Here is a 23,111-nt window from a genome sequence, read left to right on the forward strand (position 1 = left end):
AATGTATTTAAAAAAAAAATCATCAATCAGTTTACAGCTGATGATAGACTTTCTTTTCGTAATTCCATAAAGTATGAGAAATGTAGTAATAAAGTTCAATTGATTAACATTAAGCATGAAAAGTTATTTTATCACATAACATTCCATTTCATCACTAAAACATTCAACATTTCCCATGAGATAGACGATCATGTTTTACTACAACTTCATCGTTAACAATCAGTATAAATATTTCATCTGGATAATCGACATCTAACATCCTGTCCTGATATTTGTTAAAAAGACAGCGTATTGAAAAATAGTTTTCTTAAATATCATTCTTTACTGGTGTTCATTTCAAATTTTTCGTGTAAAAAGTGTAATATTTTCAATTATTTCTTAATGAACGATGTCAGCATAGATTTTTACAAATGATTTAACTCAAAACAACTTTTTTATACATCCTACACATCAAGTGATTTTATGAGTATTACAACATTATCGCTAACAATCAGAATAGATGTTTCAGCTATTGCTGACGATTTTCCATTATTATCATCACTTAACATCCTGTGCTGATATTCGTTAAAAACATCATATGGAAAAGTAAAGAAAACTTAATAATTGTTAAGAAAATAAAATTCTTTACTGGTGTTCATTTCAATCTTTTAAAAATATAATTCGTTTAAAAAGTGCATTGTTTTCTCTTTTTTATTTGCAAATGTACGATGTCGACTAGGCTTTTTACAAATGATTTAACTAAAAATAACTTTTCATTTACTACAAACATCAACTGAATTTATTTTTATGTTTGTTACAACATTCTCTCTTATAATCAGTATATATATTTTAGCTCTTGCTGATGATTATTTCTTATCCTTATTACTAATATCCTGTGCTGACATTTGTTAAAAATATACAATTATTATCATATTAAAAAGAAGTTTAAACTAATGTTAATAAAATAAGATTCTTTCCTGGTGTTTACTTTAATCATTTAAGATAATTAATTCGAGAAACATGTTTATATATAGTTTTCTATTTTTTATTTGCAATAGCTCGATGTCCACATGACGTTTTACATATGATTCAACTAAAAACAAAGTTTTATACATCACAATCACAAACATCAAGCTAAAGTCTTTTGATGTTTATTATAACATAATCTCTAAAATCAGTATAAATATATCAGCTGTTGTTGATGATATTTCATTATCGTTACCACTAATAAAATGTTAAAAATACACAAATATAAAAAAGTAGTTTAAACTAACTTTATAAAAATAAAACTATTTCCTGATGTGCATTTCAATCTTGTGTAGGAAGTTCATTGCTTTCTCTTTTTTATTTGCAAACACACGATGTCAACAGGGCTTTTTACAAATTATTTAAATATAACTTTGTATTTACCACAAACATCAACTGAAACTATTTTTATATTTATTACAACATTATATATACGTTACAGATTATGTGTATGAATCTTCCATTAACTTCACTTTCCGTTAATATGTGATTCAAAGTACATTTATGAAGGACAAATCCGCTACTGTTTTGAATGGTTTGAAAATAAAAACTTGCATGTATACATAAAGAAATGGTCAACATCCTGTGTTTCTATAAAATATGAAATATAAATTAATGTAAGAAGACCATTTTTTTTCTCTTTTTAGATTACCTTAGCCGTATTTTGCACAACTTTTTGGAATTTTAAATCCTCAATGCTCTACAACTTTGTACTTGTTTGGCTTTATAACTGTTTTGATATGAGCGTCACTTATGAGACTTATGTAGACTGGCGTACTAAATTATAATCCTGGTACCTTTGATTTATTTTTGCAAATGCACGATGTCCACATGACGTTTTACACATTCCACATGACGTTTTACACAAGATTTAACTAAAAATAACTGTAAATACATCATAAACATCAAGTAAAACTATTTTTATGTTTATTACAACATTATCTATAACGATCAGTATATATATGCTACATATTATGTTTATGACTCTTCTATTAACTTAATAACTAGCAATTTACGTTAATATGTGATTAAAAGTACATTGATGAAGAGCAAATATACTACTGTTGTAAAAGGATTGAAAATAAGTACATGCATACGTAAACAAATATATGGTCAACAGCCTGTGTTGATATTTGATAAAAGTACAAAACTATCAAAAAGTTGTATAAACTATAGATAAATGATATAGAAATAAAATTATTTGCTGCAGTTTATTTCAATCAGTTAATATAATATAAATTCAATTAAAAGTGTATAATCTTTATTTAATAAGTCGAATGAACAACGTCAAAATGGCTGGTACAAATGATTTCACTAAAAAAAGCTTTTGCTACATCAGAAATCAGCGCAACTATTTTTTAGGTTTGTTCGTAACAAATATGCGTCGGTAGATGTCTTCAACTCTACCATTACTAACAATATTTTCCGTTGATACGGGATGAAAAATAAATTTGAAAAGGGAAAATGAAAAAAACTGTTTTGAAAAGTCATCAAATAAAAACTTGCATACGTTAACACATATATTATATAACATCACAGTAGTAATAGTATTGAAGATAATAAATTTCAACGTAGTCGATAATTTCTTAGCATCTGACAGATAAAAACATATGATGTTACCTTTGGTTAAGATTTTTGCTTATTATCTAAATAAAATATATTACTGCTGATCAAAACAAATAAGTATAATATTTAAATTGATATAACCAAAAATCTGTTAAAAATTAAGCTGTAAATACATGTGTGAAAATCACTTTCAGTATTATAGCTCAAAGTTAACACGAAGAAATAACGGCAAAAATATTTTCCTTATTATTTTCAAAGACATATTGTTTTTTTTGTTTGTTTTCACAGTTATGGCCACTATTGGATACTCATCTCACTGGAAACCATACATCGTATATTCCTATTCAAACAAAATAAGAGGTCAATTTGATTTGAGAAATGTGTGTAAAATAATGGTAACTACTTTTGATTTATTTATAATAGTACATTGTAGTTTGTTTTACTTTTGTTAATTTATAAAGCATGGTAAGGGGAGTAATAGAAATACGATTTATAAACAGTTAGCATGAAAAGTGACGAAGTCGTTCAACTTTGCCATGAGCAAGACGATAATGTTTAATATATTACCTACAACAATAATATAAATATTTCAGCTTGTGCAGATGATTATCTGTTATAGCCATCACTAACACCATGTGCTGATATTTGTAAAAAATACATAATTATGAAAAACAGTTTAAACTTATGTGTTTAAAATACGATTCTTTATACTAGTGTTCATTTCAATCTTTAAAGAATATAAATTCGTGTAAGAAGTGTTGTTTCTTTTCTATTTGCAAGTGCACGATGTAAATATGACTTTTTACAAATGATTTAACTTGAACTAACTTTGAAAATATCATAAACATCAAGCGAAACTATCTTTATATTATTACAACTTAATCTTTAACGATCAGTATAAATATTTTTCGGTAGATATTTACAACGCTACCATGCATTACTTATAGTTATTAAAGGTACCAGGGTTAACTTTTAATACGCCAGACACGCGTTTCGTCTTAAGAACACCAGTGAAGCGCAGATAAAAAAAGTTATAAAGCCAAATAAGGACGACGCTGATGAGAACTGAGAACCAAAAATCGTAATTTAGAAAATCCTGAGTGTTTCGAACATTCGTAATTTGTAAAACATGACATTTTATAAAAAATGACAATATTATTGATATTCAGTTCAACACCAAAGTGCTGACTACTAGGCTGTTGATACCCTCGGGGACGAAACGTCGAACAGCTGTTTCATCGACACAATGGTATTAATAGTTAACAGTCAAAGATAACATTTTAAATAGATATGTGAATCAAAATGTGAACTACTGTTTTGGATAGCTAGTTAAAAAAATCTGATACACGTGTCAAAATAACTTTTACTATTATAACTCAAAGTTTACATAAAAAATAACGCCAAAATGTTTTAGAAATTGAAGATATTATTCTGAATATTTTTAAATGACTATGTTAGTTCTTTAATGGTTCACAGTTATTGATTTATTGGGTTATCAATGTTCGTGGGTTTCGTGGATACATGTGTGACCCAATAATTTAAATGTTCAAAGAATAACATATTTCAATTGGCATTGTATGCAGATATTTGCAATGCTACGAAATTAAATATTCATGTAAATACAACCTTTTAGCAAACAACGAAAATTGGTACCAACGAAAACAAATGACTCCATAGTATGACCTCTATTGGATAATCAGCTTATTGGAAATCATACATTATACTAGAATAATAGGGCAATCTGATTTGAAAAATGTTTGTAAAAAATGCAGTTACTAATTGATAGTTTGTTGTACTGTTCTATATTCAAACAGTATGATAAGGGAGGTAATAAAAATACTTCTGATTAAACTTTAGCATGAAAAGTCATTTCATTATATAATATTACCTTTCATCATGAAAATGTTCAACGTTCCTATGATGCAGACGATTATCTCTTATTAACATATTACCTACCATAAAAACAGACTAATTATTTCTGAAGATGTAGATGACTATCTAGAATCGTAATAACTATCTACATGTGCTGACATTTGAATGAATGTTTATTCAGTTTTTGGTTTATAGTTATGACGTGGATTGGTTCTTATGCATCCCAATATTGTGTTGTTTTGTTATGGTAAATTTTGAGTAATTGTAAATCATTTTTTCTTATGTACTTTGCCCTCAGACTGTGCCTTTATGCAATTTTGATTTTCTTTGTTGTAACAGTTATTTGTGTTAATATTTTGAAGATTGTTGACTGCTGACCTCCAATTTTAAAGTTTGACATATTATGTCTGTTTGTATATACATCGTTGTCAATATGGTGTATATTGTATGCGACTGTCATACAAGTGTGAGGTTGAGATAACTATCAAACTAGATTTAATCTACTACATTTTCTACATAGGGAAATGCATTTTCCATGTCAGAAATATGACAGTCGATTTTTCATTTGTTTGATGTGTATGTGTAGCAGATATTATCATATGACAAAGGAATTTGGACTGTCCGTGTACAATTTCCTTTCAGTTTGGTATTTTAAGGTTTTTTGTCACATATCTATGAAAATAATGCATAAACTAAGATATTTTTGTTATGTATTTAATTTCTATCTTTGAAAGACGATAGTTCATATGAAAAGAACATTATGTTTCTTCTCTGTTTATTTGAAATGAACGAAGTCAAGATGCCATATAACAAATGATTGTCGAATAAATTTAGTTTTAACATATTTCTTTAAAGTGGATTGGGAAACAAATTATTGCAATTAGTTATCAAAGGTACCAGGATTATAATTTAATACAAAAGACACGTATTTCGTCTACATAAGACTCATCAGTGACGCTCAGATCAAGAAAGTTATAAAGCCAAACAAGAACAAAGTTGAAAAGCATTGGGGATTCAAATTTCCAAAACGTTCTGTTAAATAGGGCTCAGGTAATTTATTACTGGGATACAATCTCCTTACTCTTTATCGAAATCTACAAGGGTGCCTTAAACGTGCAAAAGATATGGCTCTCTCTTAACACGGGTCAGCCATTTATCGTCTCCTTCCGACGGACTATCATCGTATTCTCAGGACCATACTCACAAATGGTATCAAGGGATACCCGAGCATTAAGACCCTACAATTTTCAACCCGGAACGGGTATTGAACGAACCAGGAATCTTTAAGTTAAACGTCCGATGCAATAACCACTATACCACGGCTCTCTATTTTTTTAATTTCAATTACACCACAAACGTGTTACAGCTACCTTTTTTGTTATAATATAACTTATCATAACAAATCACTTAACAGTCAGTTTTACTTTATAGAAATGGTAATCGAACAATTCAAATACAAAAATATTCAAATAGTGACCCATTTATTCATGAGTGCGCGTAGTCAATCAGATATTTATCAGTGGTGTTTGGTCGCATGTTAAATATTTTTCGACATTTAAATTCTTTAATTTGTTACTCTTTTTATTACATTGAAAATGGACTTTTTAATGGAATAAGTTAGAAAATTAGAAGTTAGTAACTATATATTTTTTTCTACGCATTCACGATATACAATTTTTTGATGCGATGTCATTCAAAACAGGACATATTGTTGCATGACGTCAGAGTAGTGAAATAACCTAGTTCATATCAAATGTGAAATTATACATTTATATATCATTAGGAATTTACGGTAATTCAATGGAATGAATGTAGATTTTGAAAAAGAGCAGGCTAATGCTGCTACAAGGCAGCACTCGCACCCGCTAAGTGGACAGGGATTAATAAAATGAAATCGATTCTTTCTCAATCCACTATCAAACATATGCTTAAATTTAAAAATAGATGAAATTTTATGTATTTTTCATTTAACCTCATAGAAAACAGTTTCCGTTGATATTTGACAAAAGATAGAGATGTGGTTAGCGGCCGGTTCGTTATTCGTCATTCGATATTCAATATCCAATCGGCTGCTAGCAGTCGGTTTGAAATTCAACTTAAGTTGAAAAACATATACAATATTTGATAACATTGAAAGCACCATTTTCATCGTTGAAAGGAGTGAAAAGATACGTAGAAAATAGTTTTCGTGCCCCCTTTGGTTGTCTTAAACTCTTGTTTTTCTCAACTATAACCCCTTATTAATGCTTATTTAAATTGCATATCTGTCTCCTTGTTATATATATTTTTATCAACAAACCGACATAAAAACTGAAAAGTTATGTCTAAATAATAATTATAAAAAAAAAACCAAAAAACGGACAAAGTCCACAGGACAATGGTTAGAGCCCCCTGATCTCTCAATCTTTCCAATATTATGCAGACAGTTATTAGATAGTTATATACGAACGTGACTTTAAGGAATAAGGGTAATCTTCCTGTCTTCTCTGTTTACGGAGGGCCCAACGTGCCAGTTGGATATATAAAATATATAGTGAAAACCTACCTGAAGCCGCTTAAATGACGATGAAACCCTCATATTCCAACGTCCATAAAATTCGACGAAATCATATACTATGTATATATAAGGGGTATATCAAAAGGACTGAAAAGTGACAATCTAAGTCCTCCGTAGATATCGAAGATGACATTATTCTAGAAAATCCTTCTAATACAACCTTAACATATACAGATTCTATGATTTATTTGAATTTTATAGACAATGAAAAACCAGGAGGGTTTCATCCTCATTTAAACGGTCTCAGGTAGGTTTTCACTATAAACCTCTATTTTGGAAGTTTTTTTATTATATTTCTAAATGTTTCTAGAGTTATCGGTATTCGGCACAACTTTTTGGAATTTTTGACCCTCAATGCTCTTCAATTTTGTACTTGTTTCGCTTTATAGGTATTTTTTTATGAGCGTCACTGATGCGTCTTACATGTATGTAGACGAATCGCGCGTCTTGTGTACTAAATTATAATCGTGGTACCTTTGATAACTATTTAGAGATGTCATATATAAAAGTGCATCTATGAATATGTTTAATTGATGAAACTCTATATTACATGCAGAGAAATATGCAACTTAGAAAATAGTTTATATACTTGGATAACTGGAATTAACGACAGCTTGAAAAGGTAATTAAACGAAATCCTATGTATCTTATCAGTCCTTTTAACCATGAAAATCATGCTTTTAATGTTATCAAGCATTTAGTTTTTCATGATTTTCAAATAAATTTTGGATATCCAATTCAAACCGAGTGCTAGCAGCCGGTTTGATTTTTAATATCGAATATCGAATAATGAACCGACTGCTAACTTCATACATTGCGAAAATGACAAACAACTGTTGTTGGTCAATCATATAACAAAGGTCAATTTAATTTGTCCATAATTGTGCTTTTGTAAAGTTGTGTTTTTTTTAATTTTTTTTCCTTTATCGTAAAGAAAAATCTATTTACTTTTTGATACGTATTTAACATTTCACTTTTGCTAGTCCTTTTAAGGTAAATTCGGGACGATTTGATATCGCGATTTGATATTTTGTTTGATGTATTTCAAAATATAAAGTTACATCTAAGTTTTACGTATTTGCAACAAATTATGTTTGCGTTCATTTTAAACTCGCGAAAAAATATCGTTTACGAAAATAAGTTGGTTAACACTTACATCTATTCAAACATTTACGCATAGTTTGCGTAAAGTTCGTTTCAAACTACATGTCAAAGGTAGAATATCAAAATATCGAGTATACAACACGGTGCAAGGTTTTATAGCTTGCAATTCATCTCACTTTTTGTTACAGTCGCATACCATTCTATTATATTGACAACAAATTTGCCTCCTCAGAGTCATTGGCTATTGGTAATCTTATTGTTCTTACACCAAAATGAAAATAACTTTACGCCATTGGATATATTTCCATTGTTTTGAACAATTTAAACCAATGATAATGTGTTGGTTTACACTTTTGAAAATATATCCCAGAATGCATTAGATTCGAAAACGGTGAATTTACAAAATAAAAAACCCAAACATGTCATTAGTTTGATTTATTCGTCTTGAACACCACACATATACACCTTTCATATACATCTTACAAACACACCTCACATATACACCTTTCAGATCCACCTTACAGATACACCTCACAGATACACCTCACAGATACACCTTACAGATACATCTCACAAACACACATCACATATACACCTTACATATATACCTTCCAGATACACATCACAGATTCACCCACGTCACAAATACATCTCACAGAAACACCTCTCAGATATATGCGTTTTGGCCACAATTTTTAAGATACATTGAACTAAAATGTATATGAATGAGGGATTTTAGAATTAAGAATAGGTATAAAAAGATGATGAAAATATGTCTGTTCATCAGCAAAATACACAAGATACACTGTCCGCGATGATTTCGGAAACGTTCTTACTATCTTGAAAAAATATCAAAAAGTTTTAATCATGTGTCAATAACTTTTCATTTATTTATAAAATCTCAATTACGCACGCAATTCAATTATTTAACACATTATATAAAAAGTTGAATCATACAAGGACGGAAATGGTATATTGTAACGGGATTTTGACACTTTAAATAAAACAGTTCAATTATATGAAATTAAAACACACGTCAAGAATTAGGATACATTTTTACAATCATAGTTTTCCAACTTGAAGGTAGGACAAATGTTTTGATTTTTTGACATAAGATTTCTTTGTTTACTTTAAAAACTTACGGGTTTTCTATCTATCATCGGATTGATCCACAGAGTGTTATCCTGTGTCATTTTGTCATTTTGTCAACCACGGAACGAAGAATATTGAGTTTGTCAGCAAATAACGAACTTTTCTACTAAACCATGGTACATCCGTCTGCTTAGCTTGTATAACAAACGTACACTCCACACATATTGTTTATCTCACGTGACCTTAAAGGTTAAGTAAGCTTTCTCCTTACTTGTCGTCAGTCGTTAACCTACAACATTTTGAACTTCTTCTAGCGAACCACTGAAAAAAATCAAATTAAACATGGAACGACTGTTCCTTATGAGATTCTGACCAAGTGTAGAAATTTTGTAGGCAAACTACTGCTCAAGATGGCCACCAGCAGAAGAGTGAATTAAACATAAGAGCTTATGGGGAAAACATACAAATGCTTCTTCTAAAGTCAAAATGAATAGAATGAAACCATGTCCAAACATGGCATAAATGTGCATTATCTGCATTACTGATAAAATATTGCTACTTTGTTGTCGATTTACTGTTCAGGATGGCCACCAGGAGATTTGATTAGATAAGGGGACTGATAGTTAACCAAATTTAGCCTCAATCATTATAAAGATATCACATTTGATTTTAACCTATTTTTACATTTTTTCGGAAACCAAAGTAGAATCAGGTGAGAGACATAGGCTCTTAGAGCCTCTACTTTGAAAATTCCTGACTGAGATTTTCTATCCATATGTTTATAAACATAGAGTAGTCATAGTTTAGAAAAAAAGCTTTAAGTTTGCTTTTTTAATTGCACGTTTTCTTTTGAATAAATAGCATCTTTGTTAAAAGGGGATAAGCATAAAAAAATCAAGTTTTCAGTGTATATATGAGAAGATGTTTTCACTAACACAGGCTAAGGTACCTAAATACGTTCCTAATGACTAAAAGCATGAGTAATTTCTTACAATGGAATAACTTATAAAGCAGAAGATCTAAATCATAACTAACTACTAAGTTGATATATCAAATTACATACCGGTTTGTGAAAATGGCAAAAGACAATTTATACCAAATACTACCCATGTAAAACATGTTTTGTGTACACAAGTTGTATTGTTCACATCTTTTCGATAAAACAAATCAGTTGTTTAGCAGGTGTTTTATTTTATATTATGTCGTATAGTATTGCACTTTACTGTATAAATATAAATAAATAAATAAATAATCTCTATTTCAAGATGATGATCTAATCAGTTAAAATTAATCTACCTGAGAGTTCTCAAAATAATGCACATACAGTAATATAATGACGTATTTTACACAATATACAATGTATCTAGATAATAATGAAAAAGCATATTAATTTGCACAACTGATGAAACATTTGTAACATTTTGTTTAAAAGATACAAGTGTATTAATATTTTTTATTTCATTTGGTAAACTGTTCCATATTTGAGAACCTGAATGTGTAAATGTTGGTTTTTTTAAATCGTTTTTGGTTTTGGAAAATTTAATATCTTTTCATCAGCTGAACGTAAATTATAATTTTGATTACCAGTAATATATATTTTTTCTTGTAAATAGTTACGAACCATTTACTTGTTCTATATCACATGCTTATGTATGAGTATATGTATGTGGTTGTGAAATATAAGTCATAACGGAAGAAGTTGTAAATATCGATATGTACATCCTGTCATTTGAGGATCTACAATACAGGGTAAAATAGCTTGCCCTATATCACACACTTTCCTTTTCATAGTACACTCCGATAGCTTATAAAAATGCCATTATCAACATTAAGGCAGATTTGATTTTTTTTCTGACGATTTTAGACAAATATAATGCCAAAGTTAAATATCGGGTAAATGTCAAAGTTAGCCTTTTGCAGTCGTTTTTAAGAGTCGAATATCGCTAAAAGGAGTTCCATAACCTATCATTATTATATGCCTAAAACGTTCATTAACTAATGCTTTACTGACTTATAGTACCAATGCTTAATTCTAGATGTGTTTAGTTGTTGCACCTAACATAATCATTCAAGTAAACGAACATCATTTATCTTTTGAATTAAAAGAGTGATAATATAGATACTCTTTTAAAAAAAAAATGTCTTGTACCAAGTCAAGTAATGGCCATTTATATATCAAAGTTCGTTTCTGTGTGTTTACAATTTTAACGTTGTGTTTCCGATGTGTTGTTTGTTTTCTCTTATATTTGAGTTTGTATTCACATTACTATAAGACGTGTCACGGTACTTTTCTATCCCAAATTCATGTATTTGGTTTTAATGTTATATTTGTTATTCCCATCGGATTTTGTCTAATGCTTAGTCCGCTTCTGTGTGTGTTACATTTTAATATTGTGTCGTTGTATGTTCTCCTTTGATATTTTATGCGTTTCAGATTTAGTTTGTTACCCCGATTTTGATTTTTGTCCACATATTTACCAGTTTTGACCAGCGGTATACTACTGTTGCATGCATTAAGCTTTTGGAGGTTCAAATTTGTTTACAAGAAGGTGAAAGTTAATAATGCTTGTTCCAAATAGTTTACACACATACGAGTCAAGATATTGGTACGAATATATAACACCTCTCAACAGGAGAAAATACGAATATATTTTCTTTCGATATCTTTTTTTTTACCATAAGTGTATTATATTTTTGATTTTTTTTATGTCGTAGTATGTTCATAGAAGACATTTCAGTTCAAGATTGTATAACTGCATATATTTTACTTATATGTTATTTCTATAATGTTGATGTAATCATTGCTGTTCAACTAATGTTCAAAAATGTAAACGATGAAATATAGTGATTGTCATTTGTCTTTATTGTCATACAAAACAACCTATAAAAAGGAAGATGTGGTATGATTACCAATGAGACAACTACCGATACAAAGACCAAAATGACACATTAACAGCTATAGGTCAACGTACGGCCTTCAACAATGAGCAAAGCCATTACCGCATAGTCAGCTATATAAAGGATCGATAAGACAATGTAAAACAATTTAATTCATTGAGAAAAAAGCAAAAGTCATTGTTTACAAACACTACTTGTAATAAATACCTTGTATAAATGAGTGTATATACAACACTACTTGATTGTTTTACAATCGTAAAAGATTAAATTCCCAAGGATGACACAGCAGTGAGGTAAACCAATCAAATTTTAAACTTCCTCCTGTAAAATGTATAATATTATTCGTTTGAAATATTGACAGTAAAACATAGACATATCTTATATAGATTCTGTGCGTATAAAGCACTTTAAATTTATGGATTTGCCTTCTGTAGTAAGGGTCAAACGTTAAGACTATAATTCAGGAAAGTGTAAATGCATAGAACAGATAATTGCTTTATAACTGCAAAGGACGTACACGATTTGCTAATTTATCTAAAGGTCTGATATTCTGAAGGAGCTGACATATATGTTTTATTAACAATTATTTATCAACAAAGAAGTTCAGAATAGTGTGTGATAAATCCACTGAGTGTCCATGCATTGACTCCTGGGAACTATCGTTTTAGAAGTATCGACCCCGCGCTAAAATAACCATTTATAAATTGAATGTCTTCAGAGGATTGGCCTCTGTTGCTTTTTCCATCACCAGGAAAGCTCGCAGCTAATTATCCGAATTCAGGTACGTGTGAGTTCTATTATCCACGGGGGGGGGGGGGGGGGGGGTCTCAACATGAGATTTTGGGTACAGGTGTGCAGCTGGGATTTTAAAAACACCCCCCCATTCATATATTGAATAATTGTGAAATTCCTACCTATACATATATTTCACAGCGAAATCATAACCCATTCATATATTTATGACTCATTGATATATCACAATCGGTCAATTACTACCTATTGATATATTTCCTCGGTAAAATTGCACCCCATTGATATATTTGACGGATCAAAAAAGGGACCCATTCCAGCGGCACATATGTATATACCTTTATATAGGAAGAGACCCCCCCCCCCCCGTGCTATTATCCTATATGTATTGAATGTAACTTAATGCATTTTACGAATATTTCTTTTGTTCTCTTATGATTTCACAGGTTGAGATGATACTGGACCAGGATGAGATAATGAAAAAAAACAACTAATTATAACCACACTACTTTTAATTTTGAAAATAAAGTTAAGGATATCTGTGTTGACTTTGTAGATTTTAGCGTTCATTCCCCCATTTTACTTTGTACTAAGGAGATAGAAATGAACCATCCTCCCTAATAATTTCTAAAAAACGTAAGAAAAGCTATCTCCTTCAATCATATGTGGTACTATATATCTCGTTTAACCTAAAAAAAATCACTTTTCGGCAGAGCATATATACCACAACTTTTCAGTTTAAGTTGAAATATCTATGCAACTTATTTATATATAATTAATCTAGACTTATGTATTATAAAAATACTAAGCAAAACGTCAGCCGGTACCTAAAATAATTGACAAAATGCAAACATAAAATCTTACTTGATCGTATCTAAATAAAAAAAATGACTAACATTTAAATCAACGTTAGAACAAATCTTATCATGAGAGCATAATTGCTTTAAATTCATATTTCTTTTTTCTTAGACAGCTTCAGGTGGTACCAAATACCTTGACTAAAATTAATTTGGCTCGTTTAATTTGCATAAAAGCTTTACAAATTATTTACTTTGACCCTTTGACAAAAATATATAAATTTCAAAAACTTGAACCAAACACTACTCGGAAATTTTTTATTGGATATATAGCAGTTTTATAAACACTAATTTGATCATTTTGATCATTTAGAACCTTAATATTTCCTTAAGTGTAGAATCAGCCACTTGATTAAAACGTGTATCTGATTTTTACAGAGTTATCTCCCTGTAGTGTAGAATGAGCCAACCAATATGCGTGTACTTCAATACAAGGAATGGATGTAAAAATGGGGATCGATGTAAATTCGTTCACCAAAAAATTGATTCTTCGCAAAGATCTAAATGCAGGAATTACAGGTTAGTAAACATTTCGAATGTAGGTAGAAGGCTTTACGAAAATAAACTGACAATGCAATGGCAAAAAGAAGGAGACAGACAAACATACAAGAGTATTCAAAACAAAGCATAGAAAACTACAGACTAACATCACGAACCAAACCAAAATCTGAAGGGTCAGCAGATATGCTCTATATGTGGTAAATGTGTCACCTGTCGTGTTATTCAAACAGCTATTATTGATTAATACTCTTCCAAAAAAATAGCAGGAGTATTTGATGATATTGTCGGATAACTACATATATTTCAAAAGGTGAACATTCGATTTAAATGACACCAAAAATAATATGTAAGGTTTAAACTAATAATTGAAAAACAAAAGGGAAATGCGTTGCATGTTTTGACAATCATTTGATTGATTTAAGCTAAATTATAAGAATTTTATTAAAAAGCGGAAGGTATGCAAAATTTTCAGACCGCTTCATTTGGGACATGTTTAACATTGATAAACCAGACTAATTATTAGCTGTTTCGTAATGATTTGTTACATGTATTATTTGCAAATGAGTGTAACACGTCATAAATATCGAGCATCTTAAATGATTTTCTGCGTTTGCATTCCCAAGAACTCTTTAACATAACCATTTAAAGTGAGGGATGTTCAAATGCATAGAAATACATAGCAAATGTTTCACTTTAATCACAGGGGACCAGGCACCTGTAAATATTACGATAACTGTTTTTTCCGTCATGAAGAGTCAGAACCAGATATTCTCGCCACGCAATTACAGAGTTTGGTAATATCAGATCAAACGAATGATGAAAGATATGCCAAAGAGTCCGTGGTTGTTATGGATATTTTTCCAAAACTCACGCGAGATCTCGTACACGACATCATTAATCCAACTGAGATATTTCATTTGTTACAAGACGGTTCTATTCGACACACATTTACAGAGAGAGAAAATGACATGGTTGATAGCCTTGTGTATAATGGGTACAATAAATGCGACGTTGATTTCATTTACAAAATAGTATGGCAATTACTTCCGAAACCTCCTTGTGGGTGGCAAACATTTCCGGAAAACTCCGACTTATCAGTAGGTGATGATTTGCAAAGAATCTATCTGAGAAGCAAATTATTCTATTCACGACCTCGTTTTGAAATATTGGGAGAAGAATTCGCCGCTTGGTTCAAAGAATTCAAAGATGTGGCGAAGCGAATCGATATTTTTTTGCATAAGCAAGCAGACGAAGCATATCTGTGTAAGATTTCAAATATAGAAAGTAACAAGTTCGATAAAAGCTACATAAAAAACCTGTATTGAAAAAGCTCGTCAAATTGAAAACATGCAAGGTAAGGTAATAAAAATATTAAATTCATTGTTATCCTTAAAATGTTTGGGGCTTCTATCTGTATTTCATATTTATAAACTAGAGGCTCTAAAGAGCCTGTGTCGCTCACCTTGGTCTATGGGAATATTAAACAAAGGACGCAGATGGATTCATAACAAAATTGTGTTTTGGTGATGGTGATGTGTTAGTACATTTTACTTTACTGAGCATTCTTGCTGCTTACAATTATCTCTATCTATAATGAACTTGGCCCAGTAGTTTCAGTGGAAAATGTAAGTATTTAAAAAAATTATGAAAATTGTTAAAAATTAACTATAAAGGACAACAATTCCTTAGGGGGTCAACTGACCATTCGGTCATGTTGACTTCTTTGTAAACTTTACTTTGCTGAACATAATTGCTGTTTACAGTTTATCTCCATCTATAACAATATTCAAGATAATTACCAAAAACAGCAAAATTTCCTTAAAATTACCAATTCAGGGGCAGTAACCCAACAACAGGTTGTTCAATTCATCTGAAAATTTCTGGGCAGATAGATCTTGACCTGCTCAACAATTTTACCCTCTGTCAGATTTGCTCTAAATGCTTTTGTTTTTGAGTTATAAGCCAAAAACTGCATTTAACCACTATGTTTTATTTTTAGCCGTGGTGGCCATCTTGGTTAGTTGGCCGGGTCACGCCACACATTTTTCAAACTAAATACCCCAATGATGATTGTGGCTTAGTTTGGTTTAATTTGGCCCGGTAGTTTCAGAGGAGAAGATTTTTGTAAAAAATTACGGACGAAGACGACGACGGACGACGAACGACGGACGCCAAGTGATGAGAAAAGCTCACTTGACCCTTTTGGCCAGGTGAGCTAATAAAGGAAGACGTGGTATTATTGCCAATGAGGCAAATCTCCAAATGACACAGAAATTAACAACTACAGTTCACCGTACGACCTTCATCAATGAGCAAAGCCCATACCGCAGGGTCAGCTATAAAAGGCACAGAAATTACAAATATAAAGCAATTTAAACGATAAAACTAACGGCCTCATTTATGTACAAAAATTAACGAGAAACAAATATGGAACACATGAACCAACAAACGACAATCACTGAATAACAGCTTCCTGACTGGGGAAAGTAACAAACATACAAATGTGGCGGGACTAAGCATTTTAGCGGGATCCCAAATAACCTGAGACAGTGGTGTTTGATTGGTCACTTCACCGGCATATCTTTACATAACAAGTATTTTGATGTAAAGAATTCAGACAATTACAATTGAATATTGATAAGATGCTGATTTTCTGCTTGAAACAATGTAAAAATATTTATAAACTGAGCATCGCCAATTAAATGTCTTATTTTGATACTCTGTTTTTTTTCTTTAATGGCCATTGCTGGCCTAGGTCTGTGCTGTGCAACATTCATGCTGTTATAGTACTTGAATCTACCGTGTATTCATTATGATTTGTTCGACACACATGTTTATGGAGTGATAGTTTTACGTTAAGTGCAAATTTAAATCGCGAATGCTAAATGAAGTACATGTTTTTTTTATATACTTAAATAAGAGTTTTTATCAAATGAACAGAAAAAATATTCACGAATATCATAATATTCCTAAATCTTCTAAAATTAGACTCTTCGAATATACACGAATAAATAGTACGCCACTTGATTTAAATCCATATTATACTTATTTCATTTCTTTCAGTGGGCAGAACATGCAGAAGCAATGAAACCTCTATTAATCTTTTCATCGGAAGATCTGGTAGAGAGTGTATAGATCGTATCATAAAAGAAGGCAAGTTAGACAGTGCTTTTTTCTTAATTTATTCCTCATACTTTCTTAAATATAAAAATAACCACTTGACTATGATTAATCCACCGTTTCAATTGTTTATTTACATTACAGTTATTAAAACAAGCCTTAATCAAATTGCATTACGATAATTGTTCCAAACAAGATCTAATTCTTACGAAGTGTTAAACATGTTTCTCTGATGTTCGACAGCCTCCATTGTGTTAAATGAAAAAAAAAACGCGAATCGTTGAGCTATTATGTGGCACATAGTAGTATGAAATTATGTGTCCTGCTCCGCCATCAAACTTTAACATCATACATTTAAAAACTTTGCTTCAGCTTCAGAATAAAATTCAAATTGCCAAAAAAAAAAAAAAAAAAATCGAATAAAAAAAAGTGTTAGTGTTTTGTATATTAAGGATTCATTTATGGTTGATACCATGAATGAAATGTACATCGTCGTAACCTTAGAAAACATTAATGATCAAACAAAAGGGCAATAGAAATGGCGTACTATTGTCTCATGACGCTGATTAAATCATTTAAATTAAGGCAGTTTTCGAATTCTATTTTTGTATCATATTTCGTGTATTATTATGCGAGAAAAACATAAATAGCATGCCACAATTGCAACCATATGTGATTAAAATGTTATTGTCTCATGAATTAAATGCGTTATTTTTTTTACCCTTTTCAGGGTCAAAAGCGGAAAAGATGAATTTAATTGTAACAGGAGAGATTAATGGAAATGAAGTGGCTGAAAAGTTTTTAAGAGTTAATTCCAGTGAAAACTTGTTTCAGACTGAAATTGAAGATATTCAGCCAAATCGTATAGTATTGATGGTGAAAGTCAGGGATCAAACTCTCCAATCTAAAGACCAATTCATGGAGAAAATGCTCAAGTTATTACTCAAAGTTTTGATACCTGAAGAGGAGAATCAATTTCCAAATTCAATAATTGACACCGTCATTATTGGTTTTGCCGAAAGAATAACTCTAGGTACATGTATTTTATACTACATATTTTTTTTATGACCTATGACTTCAGAACCGAGGTATACAACTTGTTTTTGTTTCCTGAGCGCCCATGAGTGGTAATTTAAGAGAAGGAACTATTGATCCTTTCATGAGCACTTGAATTCTTCCTAATTTTTCGGTGATCTTTGGGTTGCTAAACCTTCGTTTTAAGTATTGTGTTTTGATTTTTGATAGTGTTTTCGGGTCTTATCGTTCGTTTGTTTGATTGTTTGTTTGTTCGAATATTTGTATGTTTATGGTATTAGCTAAAGATCTTAGTTTATATACCGGTTACATTTCCTTCCTTCTACATTTGTAATTGTTTTGTAATAACAATTCAAATAATATAGTTGACATATCTAACCTTGTGTCGTTTTCAAATTCTGATTTAAAGAATGTTTAAGAGAAATCCAGATTTTTTTCAACGCTACTTAATTACTATCATATGAATTAAATTAACAGTATAACCCCAATGTTTAATTATCATAAATCGTTTTGAGAGATCCAAATCAAGATGACAAACAATAACTGAGGGAGTCGCGTGAACCCTGAACGGAAAAAAACTAGGTGCGTCTACAGGATAAATAAACTCATCATAGATATAACTTGAATAATCTCAATGCTCTTTCACTTCTTACTTTATATGGCCTCTTTAACTTTTTTGGATTGGAGCGTCACTGATGAGTCTTTTGTAGACGAAACGCGCATCTTGCGTATATACAAAATTTCGTCTTGGTATCTATGATGGATTTATTTACTACTACTGGGTCGATGCCACTGCTGGTGGAGATTTATTTCCCCGAGGGTATCACCAGCCAAGTAGTCTGCTTTTTTGAGCTGACATGAATTATCATTGGAATGGTCATATTTATAAATTTACTGTTCAAAAAATTTTGAAATATTAAGGCTTTTCTTTCTCAGGCATAGATTACCTTAGCTGTATTTGGCAAAACTCTTAGGAACTTCTTTGGATTGAAGCGTCACTGGAGTCTTTTGTAGAAGAAACGCGCGTCTGGCGTATATACAAAATTTAGTCCTGGTATCTATGATGAGTTTATTTACTACAACTGGGTCGATGCCACTGCTTGTGAGGATATAATGCCCTGAGGGTTTCACCAGCCAAATAGTCAGATTTTGTTTTATTTATCTGACATGAAATATCATTGATACCATCAGTGACGCCCGAATCCAAAAACAAAATCAAAATGTCAAATAAAGTACGAAATTGAAGAGCATTGAGGACCAAACTTTCCAAAAGTTTTGCCAAATACAGCTAAGGTAAAATATATTACTGAGGTAGAAAAGCCTCAGTATTTAAAAATTCAAAATTTTGTGAAATTTTGTGAACAGTAAATTTATAAATATAACCATATCAATGATAATTCATGTCAGCACAAAAGTGCTGACTACTAGGCTGGTGATACCCTCGGGAAAATGTATCTCCACCAGCAGTGGCATCGACCCAGTGGTAGTAAATAAACTCATCATAGATACCAGGACTAAATTGTGTATATACTAGTACGCCAGACAGACGTTTCGTCTACAAAAGACTCATCAGTGACGACCGAATCCAAAAAATTTGAAAAGGCCTAATATATTAACATCGCATATGTTATTACGTCAAAGAAACAGCACACATAGTACGCAAATAACAAAAATGACATCTATTTCAAAATGTTTTATAAACACTGTATTGAGATATACCGGAATGCTCCTGTGAATAATTGATTATGTTCGATTTGTATGTTAAAATGAGCAACACGACGGTTGCCACATGTGGAGCAGAATCTGCGAACCTTTCCAGAGCACGTGAGATCACATCCAGTTTTTGGTGGGGTTCATATTGCTTATTCTTTGTTTTTTTCAATGTTGTGTCATGGGTACTATTGTTTGTCTGTCTGTTTTTTTTTGTTTTTTTTTTAGCTATGGCGTTGTCAGTTTATTTTCGATTTATGAGTTTGATTGTCCATTTGGTATCTTTCGCCCCTCTTTTCAAAGATAAAATTTTTTCATGTTTTTATCACTATCTTTATTTTAGAAAATCCACCATCACAGGAAGAACTTGTCAAATATGCACAAAGAGCTGAGGGATATAACCTGTTTCTGTCCGTAAGTCTCAACAGAAAATTCGATTTGAAATCTCAAGATGACGGGTATTGGGACATTTCAGATTGCACAATTCTCAGCACGAAAATGGTGTTCACGGATAGTAAAGGAATACTTATATATGATACAACCAATGATGCTACCGATTATATATCTCTGTCAGAAAAACCACGATATGTCACTGCGATAGACAACGATACCGTAGCAGTATCTTCAGAATGGGACTGGGACATTAAAATTATAAGTTTGACAACTAAGGAAGTATCCAGGACAGTACAAACAAGCGGTTGTTGCTATGGTGTTTCATTTTATGATAACAAGCTATATGCCGCTTTCAAAAATGGTAGTAAAGTTGATGTGCAAGTTATAGATCGCGATAATCAAAACGAATTTCAGAAAAGCAACGTCATACCAATTTATTCCGATAGCGTTCGCTACATCACAGTGAACGGTGGAAAGTTATTCTACACGGCCGAATCTATTTTATACTGTTGTGGTTTAAATGGAACAATTCAATGGCAGTTTTCTGATGACAAATATTCATGTTTGCTAGGTGTCACGAGTGATGGAAATGGAAATGCGTTTGTGTCTTGTTTGAGTGCGCATACTGTCTTACTAGTCTTAAGTGGCGGGAAAAAATACAGAGAAATTCTGAATAGGTCAAGTGAGTTGACTCTTCCAAGAGGAATTCATTTTGCCAAACATGATAACTTACTTCTTGTCTGTAATAAAACCGGTAAAGTGTCAATAGTAAATGTTAAATAATCTGGCATAAAAATGTGTAGATTATTCCAGATTGAAATCCAAAATAGACATTTTTATGTTGAAATGAAACCAGTTGTATATCTTGTAAAGAATTTCAAAATGCAAATTGTTCCTATGTTCGATACATTATTCAGAATAATGTTTTATATTTGTGGATAAGTTAAGACCCTTTGCAATCTATAAATATATGTTTTAAATATTATTGTAATTCAAAATGCTAACCTATATGTTCTGAAGTAGCATACATTTAGAAACTTTTAATTGACCGTGTAAATATTTTCCGAAAGGTCGTACAAATCCTAAACATTCTTTCTTTAAATTTGCCATATTCAAAGAATCTGGTTCTGCTATCCAAAGACTGTTTCATTAGAAACGACTTTTAATGCTTTATAATTTGGTAGTACAAAATATTCTTGCATTAACCAAATATAAAATTGTGTTTGCTTATAATTGCTTATATCCACTTCATTTTTAGCTCACCTGGCCTAAAAGGCCAAGTGAGCTTTTCCCATCACTTGGCGTCCGCCGTCCGTCGTCCGTCGTCCGTCGTCCGTCGTCGTCGTTGTCGTCGTCGTCGTCCTGCGTCCGTCGTCGTTAACTTCGTTAAATCTTCTCCTCTGAAACTACTGGGCCATATTAATCCAAACTTGGCCACAATCATCATTGATGTATCTAGTTTGAAGTTTGTGTATAATTACTCGGCCAACCATCCAAGATGGCCGCCATGGTTAAAAATAGAAAATAGGGGTAAAATGCAGTTTTTGGCTTATAACTCAAAAACCAAAGCATTTAGAGCAAATCTGAAATGGGGTAAAATTGTTTATCAGGTCAAGATCTATCTGCCCTGAAATTTTCAGATGAATCAGACAATCCATTGTTGGGTTGCTGCCCCTAAATTGGTATTTTAAGGAAATTTTACTGTTTTTGGTTATTATCTTGAATATTATTATAGATGGAGATAAACTGTAAACAGCAATAATGTTCACCAAAGTAAGATTTACAAATAAGTTAACATAACCAAAATGGTCAGTTGACTCCTTTAGGAGTTATTGCCCTTTATAGTCAATTTTTAACCATTTTTCGTAAATATCCATGATCTTTTACAAAAATCTTCTTCTCTGAAACTACCAGGCCAAATTAATCCAAACTGGGCCACAATCATCATTGATGTATCTAGTTTAACAATTGTGTTTTCTGACCCGACCAACCAACTAAGATGGCCGCCACGGCTAAAAACAGAACATGGAGGTTAAATGCAGTTTTGGTTATTACTCAAAAACCAAAGCATTTAGAGCAAATCTGACATAGGTTAAAATTGTTTATCTAGTCAAGATCTATCTTCCTTTTTTCAAAGTAATATGAAACAATGAAATCATTAGTGTACTTGTATATGAAAACATACATAATTTTCCTAGGTTAGATAAATTAAACATTCATATTTTCGGTATAAATTAACACTTTTGCAATATATATGCATGTATATATGTATGTTTTAAGAACCAAAATGGCAACACTTCATGTTCTGAAAAACCATAACTGTTTAGCTTTATTCTATCGAAAAGTTTTGATTGATCGTTTAATTTCTTTATGCCTCCAGCTGAGTTCGTAGTTTAAAATACATCTTTTTAACTATTTTATTGAGTTTAAAAAGTTTTTCTTATTTACAATCGTCAATGCTGTATTGCTATTCAATCATCTAAATAAGACTTTTGTACACTCACATAACTTTATATAAAATTTCATCATAATATTCCTTGTATTGTTGCAGAGATTAAACATGTTTAACAAAATGTTTGCGTAGTTTTCATTGCTTTTCAATCCGAATAGTTATTTAAGATATAAACCAAGATCATATTTTAGATATATCT

General features: G+C 31.3%; 1 protein-coding gene and 1 long non-coding RNA gene across 4 annotated transcripts; both read left to right on the forward strand.

The window, feature by feature from the left end:
• Positions 1 to 9,077: 9,077 nt before the first annotated feature.
• Positions 9,078 to 17,356, forward strand: LOC134694775 (uncharacterized). 3 transcript variants are annotated; one of them, XR_010102604.1, is made up of 4 exons: positions 9,078 to 9,187; positions 14,080 to 14,220; positions 14,906 to 15,556; positions 17,266 to 17,356. It is a non-coding gene; the product is annotated as an uncharacterized LOC134694775 (long non-coding RNA). The 3 variants fall into 3 exon arrangements; XR_010102605.1 differs by lacking the exon at positions 9,078 to 9,187 and adding an exon at positions 12,625 to 12,875; XR_010102603.1 differs by lacking the exon at positions 9,078 to 9,187 and having other exon boundaries at positions 14,035 to 14,220.
• A 700-nt stretch (positions 17,357 to 18,056) lies between these two features.
• Positions 18,057 to 21,707, forward strand: LOC134694777 (uncharacterized). The gene is made up of 2 exons (XM_063555828.1): positions 18,057 to 18,355; positions 20,411 to 21,707. Exons 1-2 carry the CDS (start codon positions 18,070 to 18,072, stop codon positions 21,241 to 21,243), a joined length of 1,119 nt encoding a protein of 372 aa, XP_063411898.1. The 5' UTR covers positions 18,057 to 18,069; the 3' UTR covers positions 21,244 to 21,707.
• Positions 21,708 to 23,111: the final 1,404 nt, after the last annotated feature.

This window comes from Mytilus trossulus, chromosome 13 (assembly GCF_036588685.1).
Source record: "Mytilus trossulus isolate FHL-02 chromosome 13, PNRI_Mtr1.1.1.hap1, whole genome shotgun sequence".
NCBI classification, from domain to species: Eukaryota; Metazoa; Mollusca; class Bivalvia; order Mytilida; family Mytilidae; genus Mytilus; species Mytilus trossulus.

Excerpts from the sequence above, each read along its gene's own strand:
- LOC134694777 (XM_063555828.1), top strand. The coding sequence starts at position 18,070 with ATGAATTTAATTGTAACAGGAGAGATTAATGGAAATGAAGTGGCTGAA. Across the intron at positions 18,356-20,410 it reads TGCCGAAAGAATAACTCTAG|AAAATCCACCATCACAGGAA; the intron begins GTACATGTATTT and ends TCTTTATTTTAG.